Consider the following 19,193-nt stretch of genomic DNA (forward strand, 5'->3'; position numbering starts at 1 on the left):
CAAGGTCACAGGCGTCATATGTTTAAATCTTTTAATAGGTTCTTATGAAATCTTATGAGAGATTACAAGTGTTGGATTAATATCAGGTGAGCGACGGAGCGATGCAAGCCCATTGGGCCTCTTGTTTATATTCTCCGTATAGACCGGTCCAAGTGCGTTCGTTTATCGTGGAAAATTTCTGCGCCACACGTTCCGTTTCAACCGGGTTACGCGAATGTAGTCTTACATTTCTGTACAGTCATTTGTGGTGTCCCCCGGCCCTTAAGGTACCCCTAAAACTGAAAAAAGAAGCGAGCACAACCATTTATTCTACTTCCGTTTCCGGAATTTTTCTGTTTACTTCTTTGACATAATACAGATCACAGTGTTTGATTTGTGAAAGTTTAGAATTGATCATGTTAACAATTCTGTAAGTATATCTCATTTGGACTTTACAAACGACCGATTGTTATAGGAATGTGAACGATTCGTTTAAGCGTTAAGATACATAACTGTTCTGTTATTCATATGCAAAAGTTATGATACACCGGTCGGACACCTGTTTGTTTCCGTATTCATCAAGCCAGCAGGTTGGGCTTAAATACTTTATATATGTCTTTTCATTTGTTGTCCCCATAAGCAAAGATATTCCCTAAAACAAGATAAGAAACATTTCATCGTACAATGAATGATCCCCAACCTTTTCATCTGTCAACTATCTTATGAAAGCAGTTAAAACGAATCATAGACGCCTCGGCACCTGGTGAAGTCGGTACTTGGACACCTCGGCACTCATATCTTCGGCACTTGCTTACCCCGGCACTTGGTTACCTCAGCACTTTTTGAAGACAAGTCGGTACTTTTCCAGGATCCAGTTTGATGTTTAAGTTGCAATTGGATCTGATATCCGTGAATCTATAGTTTGTATTTGTTGTCATCGTATGTACGTAATTTGTGGTAATTTGTTCAAAATTATGTATAACATGGACATTAAATTAAGTTTTCTTAGTATATAGTGACATGTATAACATGCATTATATAAAGTTTTCCAAGTACCGAAAAAATACCAATGAGTACCTAGGTATCTCAAACCAAAACTGCCGAGATGACATATGTACCCGTTAAAAAACATACACAAAAAAATGACAAGCTCAAGAATACATATGATACCTGTTCACGTATGATACGTTCTTGTCCAAGTTTATCAATGAATTTTGGGAATATCTGATCAGTGTAACATTTTCAACTGCACGTTTTGTTGGTTTTGGTTTCAGTGTAATGAGTTAGAGAACAGCTAACATGGAGACTCCGGCTGTCATTAGAACAGAAGTCGCGCAGCCGCCAGAGATAACACCACTGGTATAAAAAAAATAGGCCAACTGCATTATGATACATGTATATAGTTGTAACTGATACATGAATGTATATACATTTATGGTCAAAAACAAAATCAATTCAATGTATGAATTGAGTTTTGTCTAATTGTGATTCTCAAGTCAAGTAAATTGTATTTTGTGTCGGCTGGTACAGAGTACCACAAGTTTTTACCAGGCTTTAACAAGTGATAATTAAACAATGATGTTAAAAGAAAAAAATACCCAACCGTATAATAAGCATGCATATAACATCTATCGAGAAACATTGTCGCTAAAACACACCAGAGAAATGTAATGTATATGTATTTGCCAGTGTATGTTGTTTTCTTTGTATGATAGTAAAATATACCTAAATATGTCATGTTATGTTGTCTTCTGTACAACAGTCCAAACACAAAGAGAATCTGACAAACACCATAGGTACACCGTCAACGGTCAAGGAGAATGTGACAAGCACAGCCAGTACACATTCAACGGTCAAGGAGAATGTGACAAGCACAGCCAGTACACATTCAACGGTCAAGGAGAGTGTGACAAGCACAGCCAGTACACAGTCGACAGTCAAGGAGAATGTGACAAGCACAGCCAGTACACATTCAACGGTCAAGGAGAATGTGACAAGCACAGCCAGTACACATTCAACGGTCAAGGAGAATGTGACAAGCACAGCCAGTACACAGTCAACAGTCAAGAAGACAACTAAAAGCAAGACTAAGCCCCTGTACTTCTGGACCTGTGCTGATGTCAACAAGTGGCTCAAGAAACACTGCAGCCAGTTCCATGGCATCTACGGGGATTTGCTTCTACAACAGGAAGTCACTGGTCAGCATGTCTCTTAATCACATCTATGGCTCATCAATAATTATGGGTAGACAATCCTGATCATTGAGGTTTTGTCATTCATTTGTATGGTCATTTTCATTTGCCAATAGATAGGTGGTGTATCTCGGATGCTCAGTCAGAGGTAAACCATTCATACACCTGTTGTCTGTTCATAATTATTTGATGTATAAATTTATTAACTTTTCAAAACTTTGCAGATTTTGAAGTTTACATATAGTGTAATATTTTCTCACAAAACTTTAGAATCTCATAAATTTAATCTGCAAATACATCTTTTGGAGTATAGGTCACTGACTGTGACCCATGCTTTGACATTTGACCTTATAACCATTGAAAAAGTTTGTCTGGGGTATATCTTCTATACTATTTCACCTGGAGTAACCAAATTTGGTATCCAGGTATATCCTTAGATGTCTGAATTTACTGTACCGAAAGCTGCGATCTTTATTGTGACCTCTGACTACAATCATTGGAAAGATTTGCCCTATTCTGTATCAGGATGCATCCTTTACTTTACAAAGGGTTGATCCCATGATAGGTATGTACATAGTTGTTACTGTATAGCTCGGTATATATAGAAATCATAAGTGGTGGGCGACTATGAATTTCCTTGCAGTACTTTGTCTTGCTGTACATTGCTCCTATTTTCTGAAGGTTTAGTTTGTTATACAGAAATCACTGGTTTACAATGATGTCTATGAAATCATCCTTTAAGATAGTGCAGATTGTTACAAAATTTAATTTTGGTCTGAAACATCACATGGGCAATGTAACCTGGGGTCAGAGTGGTGGAGCATAAGATTGTCCGGTTATAGAGCAAACTTAGGCATTTTAATCTCCTGAAGCCTACTGCTCCTGATCAACAGCACTGATTGTTACCATATTTAGTCTGAAGCTTTACTGGATGATTGTATGTTGTATAAGTCCCATAAAGCCCTGGTAGAGGACTTGTTGGGTGTACAGATGTATTACTAAGAACAGTATTAACAGTTCTATAGATGCATTAAAGAATCTGGTGTAGAATCTGATAGCATTTTTGTAGGTGGCACAGTGTAGAATCTGCTAACATTGCTGTAGGTGGCACAGTGTAGAATCTGATAACATTGCTGTAGGTGACACAGTGTAGAATCTGATAACATTGCTGTAGGTGGCACAGTGTAGAATCTGATAACATTGCTGTAGGTGGCACAGTGTAGAATCTGATAACATTGCTGTAGGTGGCACAGTGTAGAATCTGATAACATTGCTGTAGGTGGCACAGTGTAGAATCTGATAACATTGCTGTAGGTGGCACAGTGTAGAATCTGATAACATTGCTGTAGGTGGCACAGTGTAGAATCTGATAACATTGCTGTAGGTGGCACAGTGTAGAATCTGATAACATTGCTGTAGGTGGCACAGTGTAGAATCTGATAACATTGCTGTAGGTGGCACAGTGTAGAATCTGATAACATTGCTGTAGGTGGCACAGTGTAGAATCTGATAACATTGCTGTAGGTGGCACAGTGTAGAATCTGATAACATTGCTGTAGGTGGCACAGTGTAGAATCTGATAACATTGCTGTAGGTGGCACAGTGTAGAATCTGATAACATTGCTGTAGGTGGCACAGTGTAGAATCTGATAACATTGCTGTAGGTGGCACAGTGTAGAATCTGATAACATTGCTGTAGGTGGCACAGTGTAGAATCTGATAACATTGCTGTAGGTGGCACAGTGTAGAATCTGATAACATTGCTGTAGGTGGCACAGTGTAGAATCTGATAACATTGCTGTAGGTGGCACAGTGTAGAATCTGATAACATTGCTGTAGGTGGCACAGTGTAGAATCTGATAACATTGCTGTAGGTGGCACAGTGTAGAATCTGATAACATTGCTGTAGGTGGCACAGTGTAGAATCTGATAACATTGCTGTAGGTGGCACAGTGTAGAATCTGATAACATTGCTGTAGGTGGCACAGTGTAGAATCTGATAACATTGCTGTAGGTGGCACAGTGTAGAATCTGATAACATTGCTGTAGGTGGCACAGTGTAGAATCTGATAACATTGCTGTAGGTGGCACAGTGTAGAATCTGATAACATTGCTGTAGGTGGCACAGTGTAGAATCTGATAACATTGCTGTAGGTGGCACAGTGTAGAATCTGATAACATTGCTGTAGGTGGCACAGTGTAGAATCTGATAACATTGCTGTAGGTGGCACAGTGTAGAATCTGATAACATTGCTGTAGGTGGCACAGTGTAGAATCTGATAACATTGCTGTAGGTGGCACAGTGTAGAATCTGATAACATTGCTGTAGGTGGCACAGTGTAGAATCTGATAACATTGCTGTAGGTGGCACAGTGTAGAATCTGATAACATTGCTGTAGGTGGCACAGTGTAGAATCTGATAACATTGCTGTAGGTGGCACAGTGTAGAATCTGATAACATTGCTGTAGGTGGCACAGTGTAGAATCTGATAACATTGCTGTAGGTGGCACAGTGTAGAATCTGATAACATTGCTGTAGGTGGCACAGTGTAGAATCTGATAACATTGCTGTAGGTGGCACAGTGTAGAATCTGATAACATTGCTGTAGGTGGCACAGTGTAGAATCTGATAACATTGCTGTAGGTGGCACAGTGTAGAATCTGATAACATTGCTGTAGGTGGCACAGTGTAGAATCTGATAACATTGCTGTAGGTGGCACAGTGTAGAATCTGATAACATTGCTGTAGGTGGCACAGTGTAGAATCTGATAACATTGCTGTAGGTGGCACAGTGTAGAATCTGATAACATTGCTGTAGGTGGCACAGTGTAGAATCTGATAACATTGCTGTAGGTGGCACAGTGTAGAATCTGATAACATTGCTGTAGGTGGCACAGTGTAGAATCTGATAACATTGCTGTAGGTGGCACAGTGTAGAATCTGATAACATTGCTGTAGGTGGCACAGTGTAGAATCTGATAACATTGCTGTAGGTGGCACAGTGTAGAATCTGATAACATTGCTGTAGGTGGCACAGTGTAGAATCTGATAACATTGCTGTAGGTGGCACAGTGTAGAATCTGATAACATTGCTGTAGGTGGCACAGTGTAGAATCTGATAACATTGCTGTAGGTGGCACAGTGTAGAATCTGATAACATTGCTGTAGGTGGCACAGTGTAGAATCTGATAACATTGCTGTAGGTGGCACAGTGTAGAATCTGATAACATTGCTGTAGGTGGCACAGTGTAGAATCTGATAACATTGCTGTAGGTGGCACAGTGTAGAATCTGATAACATTGCTGTAGGTGGCACAGTGTAGAATCTGATAACATTGCTGTAGGTGGCACAGTGTAGAATCTGATAACATTGCTGTAGGTGGCACAGTGTAGAATCTGATAACATTGCTGTAGGTGGCACAGTGTAGAATCTGATAACATTGCTGTAGGTGGCACAGTGTAGAATCTGATAACATTGCTGTAGGTGGCACAGTGTAGAATCTGATAACATTGCTGTAGGTGGCACAGTGTAGAATCTGATAACATTGCTGTAGGTGGCACAGTGTAGAATCTGATAACATTGCTGTAGGTGGCACAGTGTAGAATCTGATAACATTGCTGTAGGTGGCACAGTGTAGAATCTGATAACATTGCTGTAGGTGGCACAGTGTAGAATCTGATAACATTGCTGTAGGTGGCACAGTGTAGAATCTGATAACATTGCTGTAGGTGGCACAGTGTAGAATCTGATAACATTGCTGTAGGTGGCACAGTGTAGAATCTGATAACATTGCTGTAGGTGGCACAGTGTAGAATCTGATAACATTGCTGTAGGTGGCACAGTGTAGAATCTGATAACATTGCTGTAGGTGGCACAGTGTAGAATCTGATAACATTGCTGTAGGTGGCACAGTGTAGAATCTGATAACATTGCTGTAGGTGGCACAGTGTAGAATCTGATAACATTGCTGTAGGTGGCACAGTGTAGAATCTGATAACATTGCTGTAGGTGGCACAGTGTAGAATCTGATAACATTGCTGTAGGTGGCACAGTGTAGAATCTGATAACATTGCTGTAGGTGGCACAGTGTAGAATCTGATAACATTGCTGTAGGTGGCACAGTGTAGAATCTGATAACATTGCTGTAGGTGGCACAGTGTAGAATCTGATAACATTGCTGTAGGTGGCACAGTGTAGAATCTGATAACATTGCTGTAGGTGGCACAGTGTAGAATCTGATAACATTGCTGTAGGTGGCACAGTGTAGAATCTGATAACATTGCTGTAGGTGGCACAGTGTAGAATCTGATAACATTGCTGTAGGTGGCACAGTGTAGAATCTGATAACATTGCTGTAGGTGGCACAGTGTAGAATCTGATAACATTGCTGTAGGTGGCACAGTGTAGAATCTGATAACATTGCTGTAGGTGGCACAGTGTAGAATCTGATAACATTGCTGTAGGTGGCACAGTGTAGAATCTGATAACATTGCTGTAGGTGGCACAGTGTAGAATCTGATAACATTGCTGTAGGTGGCACAGTGTAGAATCTGATAACATTGCTGTAGGTGGCACAGTGTAGAATCTGATAACATTGCTGTAGGTGGCACAGTGTAGAATCTGATAACATTGCTGTAGGTGGCACAGTGTAGAATCTGATAACATTGCTGTAGGTGGCACAGTGTAGAATCTGATAACATTGCTGTAGGTGGCACAGTGTAGAATCTGATAACATTGCTGTAGGTGGCACAGTGTAGAATCTGATAACATTGCTGTAGGTGGCACAGTGTAGAATCTGATAACATTGCTGTAGGTGGCACAGTGTAGAATCTGATAACATTGCTGTAGGTGGCACAGTGTAGAATCTGATAACATTGCTGTAGGTGGCACAGTGTAGAATCTGATAACATTGCTGTAGGTGGCACAGTGTAGAATCTGATAACATTGCTGTAGGTGGCACAGTGTAGAATCTGATAACATTGCTGTAGGTGGCACAGTGTAGAATCTGATAACATTGCTGTAGGTGGCACAGTGTAGAATCTGATAACATTGCTGTAGGTGGCACAGTGTAGAATCTGATAACATTGCTGTAGGTGGCACAGTGTAGAATCTGATAACATTGCTGTAGGTGGCACAGTGTAGAATCTGATAACATTGCTGTAGGTGGCACAGTGTAGAATCTGATAACATTGCTGTAGGTGGCACAGTGTAGAATCTGATAACATTGCTGTAGGTGGCACAGTGTAGAATCTGATAACATTGCTGTAGGTGGCACAGTGTAGAATCTGATAACATTGCTGTAGGTGGCACAGTGTAGAATCTGATAACATTGCTGTAGGTGGCACAGTGTAGAATCTGATAACATTGCTGTAGGTGGCACAGTGTAGAATCTGATAACATTGCTGTAGGTGGCACAGTGTAGAATCTGATAACATTGCTGTAGGTGGCACAGTGTAGAATCTGATAACATTGCTGTAGGTGGCACAGTGTAGAATCTGATAACATTGCTGTAGGTGGCACAGTGTAGAATCTGATAACATTGCTGTAGGTGGCACAGTGTAGAATCTGATAACATTGCTGTAGGTGGCACAGTGTAGAATCTGATAACATTGCTGTAGGTGGCACAGTGTAGAATCTGATAACATTGCTGTAGGTGGCACAGTGTAGAATCTGATAACATTGCTGTAGGTGGCACAGTGTAGAATCTGATAACATTGCTGTAGGTGGCACAGTGTAGAATCTGATAACATTGCTGTAGGTGGCACAGTGTAGAATCTGATAACATTGCTGTAGGTGGCACAGTGTAGAATCTGATAACATTGCTGTAGGTGGCACAGTGTAGAATCTGATAACATTGCTGTAGGTGGCACAGTGTAGAATCTGATAACATTGCTGTAGGTGGCACAGTGTAGAATCTGATAACATTGCTGTAGGTGGCACAGTGTAGAATCTGATAACATTGCTGTAGGTGGCACAGTGTAGAATCTGATAACATTGCTGTAGGTGGCACAGTGTAGAATCTGATAACATTGCTATAGGTGACACAGTGTAGAATCTGATAACATTGCTGTAGTTGGCACAGTGTAGAATCTGATAACATTGCTGTAGGTGACACAGTGTAGAATCTGATAACATTGCTGTAGGTGACACAGTGTAGAACCTGATAACATTGCTGTAGGTGACACAGTGTAGATTAATTTGTCTGAAGATGTACTCACCACGCGTACGGTTTACTGGACAGGGCATATCTACAATAATGGTAAAATCAACATACATTTATTACCACAGAATATTCAGTATTATACATAATCTTAGTAAGTTGTCCATCAAAGGAACCAAAAGCCAGCACAACTTAAATTACATGCGGATCCTCTCTCCATTCTAAATTGCGCCATAATTTGGCTGTTGGGATATATTTTACGAGGCAACTGAACTAAAGATGTACCTCTATTAGACTATCTAGCATTAGATGTTCATCACATATTTTCAGAATCTAAATTAAATGATATAATTTCACTGCTGTTTCTTACATTAGGCCTCATGACATATTGTTATTTTGTCCTGAAGATGCAGTACATAGCGGGTGGAAATGTTACTATACCTGTATCTTGTTTAACATATTATGAATTAAATATAAAATTCCAGACAGCTTTTAAGGCCCATTGGCCTAGCTCTTGTTTAGAAAATTTAAGTGATTTTGCTGTTGTTTTCTTATTTTATGTATGATTATACATGTTAGTTATTCAATAAAGTTTTTAATGTTGATGAAATTTTCAGGAAGAACACTGATACGTATGAATGAAATAAAACTGGAGCGAATAGGTATTGCCAAAGCAGAACATAGGTATGTTTACTTCAACATCCCATAATGAGTCAGAGCAAATTAAGACCTTGATCCTTTTACCTTGAAAAACTGGTCCAGATTTTACCACATACCAGGTAATCATCACTTGTACGGTTAACTTTCTGTGATACTTATTTATCACATAACGTACTGTGTTATCCAGTGAATATACCCTTGTCATATTTTTTGCATATTAACCCAATGGCATGTTATATGACCTATCGGCCCTGTGATTGGTTGTAAGTTTCAATTGTTTAAATTGTGGCGTCATGCCTAGGACAGTACATGACGTCACAGACTTACGCACTAGAGTCAAAATGGCGGCTTTTTACATTTCAAAATTGCATGAAAATTGTTGTTTTACACAAATAAATGCCACAAATCTTGATTGTGTGATAGAAAGGATCTTACACTCGTTTTCATTTCAAATGAAATTTATGAAACTTGTCACAAATTTTTCATTTTAGCTGCCAGAGGCTCACTAAATTGAAAAATTCTTAAGACTCGTTTCATAGATCTCATATGAAATGGAAACTCCTGTAAAATCCTATATATGTTTTTGGAAAGAGTTTTACATAATAAACCAGTGAAATGTCTTGTTTATCATTATTTTTAAATTTATCAGAGATTTATCACAATTCATGAATTCATGAATGGTGTACAATTTATTTATTTGATTTCAGGAATGAATTTATGCAGTATATTTTACGCCTTAGACTTCGACATGAAACTGGAGATTTAAAGAACTTAGACCAGAAAGGTAAGTGTTCTTTTGATGTATTTATTAGGTCAGTGACAATGACAATGACAAATATTATTTCATGATCCCAATAGTCAATCTTTAACTGAGTTGATGCATATGTGTGCCGTTGGGGGCCAGCTACCTTGTTGCAAATCATGTCACAATAAAGTGTTAGGACTTCTCTTATTTTCCATTATTGAAACTATAGTGCATGAATGTATGAAAATGGTGGTAGATGGTAGACTGTTACTTCGCATGATTGAGAATCACTATGTTATTAACTCCTATAAATACACACGAGAAAGTCAATGTTCAGCTCTGCTAAATCATATCAGGTTTCAGCCGATATGAAGCGAATGTGTGTTGACATTGATTATAGGAATTCAAATTTGTGTTAGAAATAATGGTCTGAAGCACAAGCTTTTGAAATGGCAAGGACCTCCTGCATTAAATAAACTAAAAAAAAACTGCTGGGCATGAGCATGTATAAGAATCAATGCAGACTACTTCGGGCCAAGTGAGCTTATGGCATGGTGCAGCGTCCGGCGTCAACTTTTTACTTTAAACAACTTCTTCTAAATAACCAAGAGGCTTAGGCTGATGATATTTGGCCAGTAGCATACTGGGATGAAGGGCTACAAAGTTTGTTCAAATGAATGACCTTGACCCACTTTCAAGGTCACAGGGGTCAAATATGTTAAAATCTTCAAACGACTTCTTCTTAAGGTAATAGGAGTGTATCGATAAACAGAAGTAGGAAGTACATCCCTAGTTGAAAATCCAATGTAGGGAGACAGTATCACAATTTCCGCATATTCTTATGTTTAATATTAAACTGATGAATATTGTATGTTTATTATTGACAGAACAGTGTTTTATCTCAATATTAAAGTATTTCAAAGCAATGCAGGCATTAATTCAGGGTTTTTTTTATCAATGAGCTACATGTATCCATTTTTCTGTACTTCAGGAAACCGGCTAACTATTTCACTACTGTGAAGTTTTTCAAGAAAGATAACTCTTACCTGCAATTACTATGTGCATATGGTTTTATTATAAAATGTCAATTTCTAATCGTTTATAGATAATTTATTTGACATAATTTCAGCATTTATTAAATTGATATTAATGCAATACTAATCTATGGCAGTATCATTTAATTGACATAATTTTGCAAAAAATTGTGTTTTTATTATTTTTTTCTCAAAAGTCATTCCTTTTTACATAAATTTCCATTTAAATTCCTCAAAATTCTGACAACCTATATTTTTTTTGTGGCAGAAAATTTTCTTTTCTTCAAAGCAATATAACTACAAAATTGGAAGAAATTCTACTGAGAAATGGCGACACAATCCTATTACCTTAATAACTAAAAGGCCCAGGGTACTGATATTGGGCTTGTATCATACTGGGATGAAGGGCTACAAAGTTTGTTCAAATGAATGGCCTTGACCCACTTTCAAGGTCACTGGGGTAAGATGTCTTAAAAGCTTCAAACGATTTCTTCTCAATAACAAAAAGCCCAGGGTACTGATATTGGGCCTGTAGCATGCTGGGATGAAGAACTGTTAAGTTTGTCCAAATGAATGACCTTGACCCACTTTCAAGGTCATAGGGTAAAAATGTCTTAAAATCTTCAAACAACTTCTCAATAACCAAAAGGCCCATGGTACTGCTATTGGGCCTGTAGCATGCTGGGATGAAGGGCTACCAAGTTTGTTCAAATGAATGACCTTGACCAACTTTCAAGGTCACAAGGGTCAAATGTCGTAAAATCTTCAAACCACTTCTCCTCAATAACCAAAAGGCCTAGGGTACTGAAATTGGGCCTGTAGCATGCTGGGATGAAGAACTACCAAGTTTGTTCAAATGAATGACCTTGACCCACTTTCAACCTAATGTCCTTGTTTGACATTCAAGGTCACAGGCGTCATATGTTTAAATCTTTTAATAGGTTCTTATGAATCAAACACTGATATTCTGCCTGTAGCTTTATTTTAGTCTACTTTTAAGATTAAAGTGTGAGATTAATACCAGGTGAGGGATGCAGGCCCATTGGGCCTCTTGTTTGTATGTACTAGAATAAGTTCAACAGGACAATTATACAAAGTCATAGTAATATAAGTAGTAGTCTTGGTCAAGTCCCAAATTATCTTATTATTTTGAGGGGTGGGGGAAAGGTTGAAATACCCATGGTCTGAAGGGAAAGGTTCAAAACAGTGAGAAGATGAAGAAAAAGCAAAATCTGTATTCATCTCAATTGTACATGGTAATTTTGAAGAATGAGAACTTAAATCAGTGATGTACGATTTCATTTAGAGTAGTAGCCTGCAGGCAAAACTAGGACTTCAGGCTATTGGAACTGTACACGGATGAAATAAACTTTTAGCCAGGGACCAAGGGATTTTCAGTGACCAGAACCTTTCTTATAAACTAGCTAGGTGTCAGACATACACTGTTCACCCTGATTCGGTAAAGAGTACAAGGAGGCGTTGACATATGACATGATTTGCTTTTGTAGAAAGGCAAACAACCAACTGCATAGAACGCTATTTGTCAGGTAACTTAAAGCGTGTAATCTTTGTTAAATATCTAATCAACCTTGAATATCTCATCTCTACTGGTGTATTAAATATGCTTTGTGTCAGGGTACTTAACAAGTATAATCTTCATTAAATGTCATAACAAGTGTAATCCTAATTCAATCTTTCATATTTTACCAAATTGTTTTAAGGACGCTTTGTGTCGGATTACGTAACAAGTGTAATCTTAATTTAATATCTAATATTCTATTATCAAACGTGAGATTTGGTATAATCTTCTTCTTAAGACCCAGAAGTCCTTAAAATCAATTACTCTTAATGGATCAAGAAGTCCTGTAATGATATGGTGCTTATATATAATTAATCAGAATTGCAAATTTCATGACCCTGCGATCATTCGTGCCCCCTTGGGAGGGTGTTCAGTTTAATATAATTTAATTTGTAGTTTATACAAGGAAATAATACTTTTGGATATGTTTTGTTCATTTTTAGTATGAAATTGTTAAAACTGAGTTGGAACTGTGCAATTTATGATTATAGGATGGCAATTTGTTGATATATAAATTGATACCCTGATCCACCCCTGGAGTCTGGTGGGTGGGGCCCAAAGGGGAAAATTGCCATAGATTTTAGGATTTTTTCCCCTCAGACCCACAAATTCTTCATGAATGGAAAGGTCCATAAATATAATAACACTTAACAAACTTTATTAGCCCCAACCTTGTTCACCAAAAAACAATTAGTGTGCACCTTAGTTAACCAATGAGGCCTATTGGGCTTGTAATGTTAGGTTTTATGTGATTAGAAGAAACGTGTGTGATGATTTTATAATACATACCCAATTAATATAAAGGTGATGATTGGTGTAACAGTCCATGTGTGCAAGTGTGGTGTGAAGTAGATGGGCTAAATGGGAGTGTTTCTAAATCTTTGCCTCCTGAATGTCTCTGAAAATTGAAACTTCCTTATTTTTTGTCATATTTTATATAAAAGTGTTCATTACGTGACTGAGTTTACCCTAGATTTACGATGATTATACTGAAGGATTAGGATCTTTTTGTAGAAATGGAGAACCACATATTTCTGTAAGCTATTCCATATTCCAGAAAAAAAAATGTATGGGGAGAAGGGAGTTGGTGACTTTTTAGTGACCCCCACCTCCCTCAATAGGGATGTATGATTTCATATGTAGAGTACAAGCCCACAGGTCGACTTTGATAGGTTCTTCTAGCCCAACCTATCTTTTCATAGTAAATATTGATTTTTTTTTTAAAAGCCCCAACATAACCTCTACAAGCCACAGGCGTAGGGCTTGTGGAATTGTGTACATCTCTGCAGAATTAGATATAAGTAGAATGGAAAGTATATGTAATTTGCATAATGGAACTGTTACATTTAGACCAGTTTATATTTTGTAGTGGAATTAATTTGATGATAAAGCTGTTTATATTTGGATGTGGGGTTAATTTCAGCCTGTTGATGTTGGTAGTTGGATTAATTATAATCGTAGCGAGATATTTCTAACAATGTGTTACGTTGTACTAACAATATTCGTTGATGTTAATTCAATACTTCTTTTCATGAACTGAATATATTTATTATTTATCATGCCTGACTGTTTTAATGGCATTAAGTACAGACAACTCCCCCTGAACTAGACAGCCAATTTCAACAAAACTTCATATGCATGATCATGCTCTTGCTCACCTCCTTTTAATTTTTCTGATTCAACCTTTTTTTTCCAGAGTTATTGCCCTTTATTTTAAGCCCAACAACTTTTCCAAAACTGTCAGACTGATTACAACGAATCATTGTGGGAGTGATATAAGGGAAATGTACTTAATGTTGAATGGCCATCTTTTTGAAAATTCAAAATGGCCTTTGTCTAGCTGGGACAATTACATCAAGACTCCCTAAGTGCCTAGGCCCGCATGGGTCAACTTTACTAGTTCAGTGATGTCTAATGACCAATTTTCAACTTTTAAGGTTCAATATGGCTGGCTTGACTGATTTGATGAAACATTTTTGAATGTATCTATGCTTCATTTGCGACTAAAATAGCTTGGGAGAATCTGTCACAGATTTAGAATTTGTCGTACCGATATCTTCAGCAGATTTACATGAAATGTGCCACCAATTGTCAGTACTTACTTTACGTTGCAATATATTTTTCATTAAGACTATTTTCAGCGGGGCTTAGGCTGTTAGACCTCTGGCTTAAGTTGCAGTAGATCAAATGATATATAAATAATCATACACTATCCTGTATATAATTGCAGGTACTGGTTTTGAATTGAAGCTTCCAGAGAAATCCCGAAACACCAAAGAGATGAAGGAGAAACATCCTCCTTAACGACCCACCGTTCTACACATCTGATAAAGCATTGTGAACCTAATCAATCCAGCTACCTTCATTCTCATCTATGATGCCTGCTGATAGCTGCAGCAGTTTTTATATTGGAACCAAACTTTTTCCCGAAAAACTGGCTGGGTAATGGGCTACAAATGTAGGTTGAATAGTGGTGGCTGCGGTTAAACAAGACTTTAAACCACTGACATCTCCGTGACCAATATCTCTTCATTTAATTTCTAGTCTACATATCAGATGTATTAATTTTTGAGGCCCGGAGTAATTTTAATCTTTTGAAATTTACATGATTTTTTTTCACCCATCTTGAATTCCTCCACATTTAAGTAATAATTTTCATTTTTTTTATGATGTTCAAGAAAGAAATCATATGTTCATTTGTTTTCAAGGTTACAATGCTTCAAACTACCATTAAAAGTTATAGTAATAGGAAGTTTAGGGTTAAGTGAGTTTTTGGGTTAAGTTTATAAGTGATAGGAGTTTCTGGGTTCAGGTTATAAGTGATAGGAGTTTCTGGGTTCAGGGTTTAAGAGATAGGAGTTTCTGGGCTTCAGGTTATAAGTGATAGGAGTTTCTGGGTTCAGGGTTAAAGAGATAGGAGTTTCTGGGTTTAATTTGATTTAAAGTTCTGGATTTATTGAGAGGAGTTTCTGGGTCTAAGTTTTTTGATAGTTAATTCAGGGTTAAGGTTTATAGTGATAGGAAGGTTTGGGTTCCATTGCTATGAAAGGCACTTTGAAAAAGCGACCTCTTTGGAATGGATTTTATCTGTGATGTAATAGAATCTCCAACAGTGTTAGAGGTTTACACGGCGAGATACTTTTGACAGGCACCGCATATCCGATAGAATAAAGGCTGACCAGCAGCCTCTTATGTTATAAGAGCTATGTAATATAGTGATATAGGAGAGTGATATGGGAGAGTGATATGGTGGTGTGTAGTGATTAATTAAGTGATACAGTAGACCTGTGACTGGAATTAATTCACGACTTGGTGTATTTATACAATGGAACAAAATCATTCTCGTACAAATTGTACTTAGCTGATTGCATGTGTATCAAGTCCATAAACACAGTTAACATATATCCTTATTTTAACACCTTTTATCCTAATCTTGGTAATATATACAACACTAACTAAATTTGTCTTTTTCTCCCAAATAAGTATAATTACTCTTGGAAAGCGGATTTGCACTTTTGTAGCATTGTGCTAACAGCTCTGTCCCCATGTGTGTTAGAAAGGAGAGTAAGTTAAGAGTGCATGAAAATAAACTTCAGTTAACTCATTGACCTAAGAGACACAACATTATGAAATCTGTCATTTAATGTTTAACATTGTATATATAGTAAAACCCCAGTAGAGTGTACACAATAACACCACAAACTTTTGTGATTTCAAGGTATCGACATGACACCATAAATGTAATCGGGTATAACCAATATATTCCTTGATCAATTTTAGCCTTTATAAAAACCAACATTTTCAACATCAAAATGTTATTTTTTTCTCGCAAATCTGTATACTGTACTTAGTGTAGTTGGTGTTTTTATAATATTATTTTCTCATACTTAAGAGTTAAAAAAAAGAGTTACAAATAGAGGTTCCCTAACAAGTGATGATTGTTTTTCATATTGATCTAATTGGAGATAGTTAATTTTTAAATTGTATAAAGACACAAGTAGTGACGGAGTAATGATTGATTATAATTGAAAATTGATTGGTTTGCCCTTTCTGATTCCGATTATCAATTACAAATTCCATAATCGATATAATCCGTTTATTATCAGAATCAAAGTATTAAACATATACAATGTTAAGTATACATTGGAAGTCATTTATTGTTATAAATCATACTATATGATTGACAAAACTGTTTAAAAAAGTTTGGGTATTCGGTCCCATAAAATCATAAACTGATCAATGCAATTGAACATCATTGGGATTACTACCTCTGATTACAAACCGATTATAGATTATGATTTTAACCGGATTGCCCATCACTAGACGAGAGGTTTATCGAGTGTCTTTAACAGAACTTAGATTAACATGATAACCAACCGTCACAAGTTTGGGGACCCTTTTTCTCACATAACCTCACATATTATATCTAGAAAACCTTACTATGTTTCTATTGGGAAAACATTACTCTTCTTTCTAATCAGGGGAAACAATTGCCATGGACTAGGACGTCGCAAAGCATTGTTACTTGATGTCATAATAAAAAGATTGTCCAATGAAATCACGTCCAGAGTGTTACCCACTACAAAGTAACAAAAATTGTTGACCGACTCCTAGCAGGTTTATCCAATGGACTTGGGACTTTACATTTTTTGGTGTCAAAATATTCCCTATATTTGATGAACAGAAATATATGATACAATATTTGTATTTTTTTTTTATATATATAATGACTTTTTATCTCCTCTGCACATTTATAAGGTGGGCCAGGGTTGAGGAGCCCTGGATTCCCTCCTTGTACAAAAACAGGCCCTCACAAGAGGCATCTTTTCTATTCTTTCACTCATTATATTTGCTATGAGAAAACGTGTGATTTTTATCAAAATTTCAAAATTTCCAAAACTATGTAACCCAGTGGAGGAATCTCGTCTGCCAGTATCCACCCCCTTTTGTACAATATTTGTATTTAGGAACTGATCATGAACTGGTTATGTAAATATAGAATCTCCCAATTCCTATGTTTGTAATTAATGTAAAATTGTTGACTGGGTTAATCAGATTTTAACATAGATGCGACTAATGTCAGGTAAACATTTTATTTTAGATGTAATGTTATGAGTATGTTATGTATATCATTATTTTTCTTGTTACCATGATATCAATCATTTTAATAAATCTCAATATTTCATTGCAAGCTTTAAAGATAAATGCAAAATATTTTTTTGCATATTTTTTTGCATAAATAAGCACACATCTTTCATCCCAACACAAATATCTGTAATTACAGCCATATCTAATGCTAATCTAGGTAGCTTTCTCTTATAACAACCCAACATCTCCATACTAATCTAGGTACCTTATTGTAACATAGTCTGAGGTAGCTGTATTTCACATCAAAACAGAACTTTAATTGCTTGTTAAACTTAGTGTATTTGTTAACTAGGAATGCCAGATTGTTTTTTAATCTCAAGGTAACTTATTTTCAAAAAACTTATTTTACTAAAAGTACTGATTGTCATCAAAACATTAGAAAATATGAAAACCTCACAATAGTCTAAACTGATACCCAGCAAGGACAAAAGTAGAGCATTTCTATGAATAAAGCTTGCTAAATGGGTTTCCCTGAATTCACAGACTGCGTAATCGATACCATGTTATATGTGTATATTATACATCAACAGATTTAATCATGTACAATAATGTCCTGGAAAAATCCGACTCCTGACAGGGTCTTTCTACTAACACTAATAAGACACAGCCATGAAGTAAAGAAAATCATTGTCTTTATATTTTGTATTATTTGTGTACTCTGAGGTGCAATAAAATGTTGGAATAACTTGTATCTTTGGTTTATTTTATCTTAAAAGCACAGTATTAGTTATTGCCAAATGGTCTTGTTTACCTCCTAACTTGATATTTCCCTTATCAAACTCACAAGACCAATGTAAACTACAGTCGACCTAGACAGGCACACATTGAGCCCTTACACACATGTAGTCCTATCACACGTCAACTGCAGTATTCTACCATGGTTTACTGTAAGTCTCCTAATATTTCATAAGATAAAATGTAATTTCGCATGGAGAATTTGTTTAGAAATCTTACAATTAATGAAAGCAGTTTTAAGCAATTCTCTTTCTTAAGAAACAGCCATTTTCTTACCTAAACCAAACAGTTTATTAATATATATCTACAGAACACTTTACAAGGCAATCATTTCTGTTAAGAGACCACAATTTAATCCTCCCCTTAGGTTGTTTCTTTTAATATGAATATATAAGAAGTGATCAGTGAATGATCTAGGGCATGTCTCACATACATACTTAGTTGCCTACAATTTCTTAATTATCTACGTGCATACATTGTACCTCTTGGGGTGATGGGTTATCATTTACTGAAATCAGGTCTGGCTACATAGAGTTATGGCCCATTGATACTGAAATTTGTCCAGAGGTGAGGGACCATTGATTATTCAAAATACTTTGCCTTGTTTAAGCTACTTAGTAATGAAAGTAAACTGTGAATAGTACAAGAGGCCCAATGGGCCTGCATCGCTCACCTGGTATAAAACTCACACTTGTAACCGTAGAAGTGATCTAAAATAAAGCTACAGGCAAAATATCAGTATTTATGATTAAAATTCGTTCAAAAGACCCTGTTATTTTTTTTTTAAACATTTCACCCCTGTGATTAAAAGTCGAATAAAGTCATTATGTTGAACACATTGTATAGGCTTTCATCTCAGGATGCAACTTGCAAAGTATAAACATCCTGGGACCCATGGTTATTCATAAGAGGTTGTTTAAAGATTTTAAACAAATTTGACCCCTGTGACCTTGAATATAA

General features: G+C 36.9%; 1 protein-coding gene across 3 annotated transcripts; it reads left to right on the forward strand.

Moving 5' to 3' along the window:
- Positions 1 to 318: 318 nt before the first annotated feature.
- Positions 319 to 18,395, forward strand: LOC110461535 (protein FAM65A-like). 3 transcript variants are annotated; one of them, XM_021515038.1, is made up of 7 exons: positions 319 to 409; positions 1,254 to 1,338; positions 1,742 to 1,991; positions 2,034 to 2,177; positions 8,950 to 9,016; positions 9,700 to 9,776; positions 14,581 to 18,395. In XM_021515038.1, exons 2-7 carry the CDS (start codon positions 1,279 to 1,281, stop codon positions 14,652 to 14,654), a joined length of 672 nt encoding a protein of 223 aa, XP_021370713.1. In that variant the 5' UTR covers positions 319 to 409; positions 1,254 to 1,278; the 3' UTR covers positions 14,655 to 18,395. The 3 variants fall into 3 exon arrangements, with proteins under 3 accessions (XP_021370713.1, XP_021370712.1, XP_021370711.1); XM_021515037.1 differs by having other exon boundaries at positions 1,742 to 1,795; positions 1,838 to 2,177; XM_021515036.1 differs by having other exon boundaries at positions 1,742 to 2,177.
- The last annotated feature ends 798 nt before the right edge of the window (positions 18,396 to 19,193 follow it).

The sequence above is a fragment of the Mizuhopecten yessoensis genome, unplaced genomic scaffold (assembly GCF_002113885.1).
Source record: "Mizuhopecten yessoensis strain PY_sf001 unplaced genomic scaffold, ASM211388v2 scaffold10635, whole genome shotgun sequence".
In the NCBI taxonomy this organism is placed as follows: domain Eukaryota; kingdom Metazoa; phylum Mollusca; class Bivalvia; order Pectinida; family Pectinidae; genus Mizuhopecten; species Mizuhopecten yessoensis.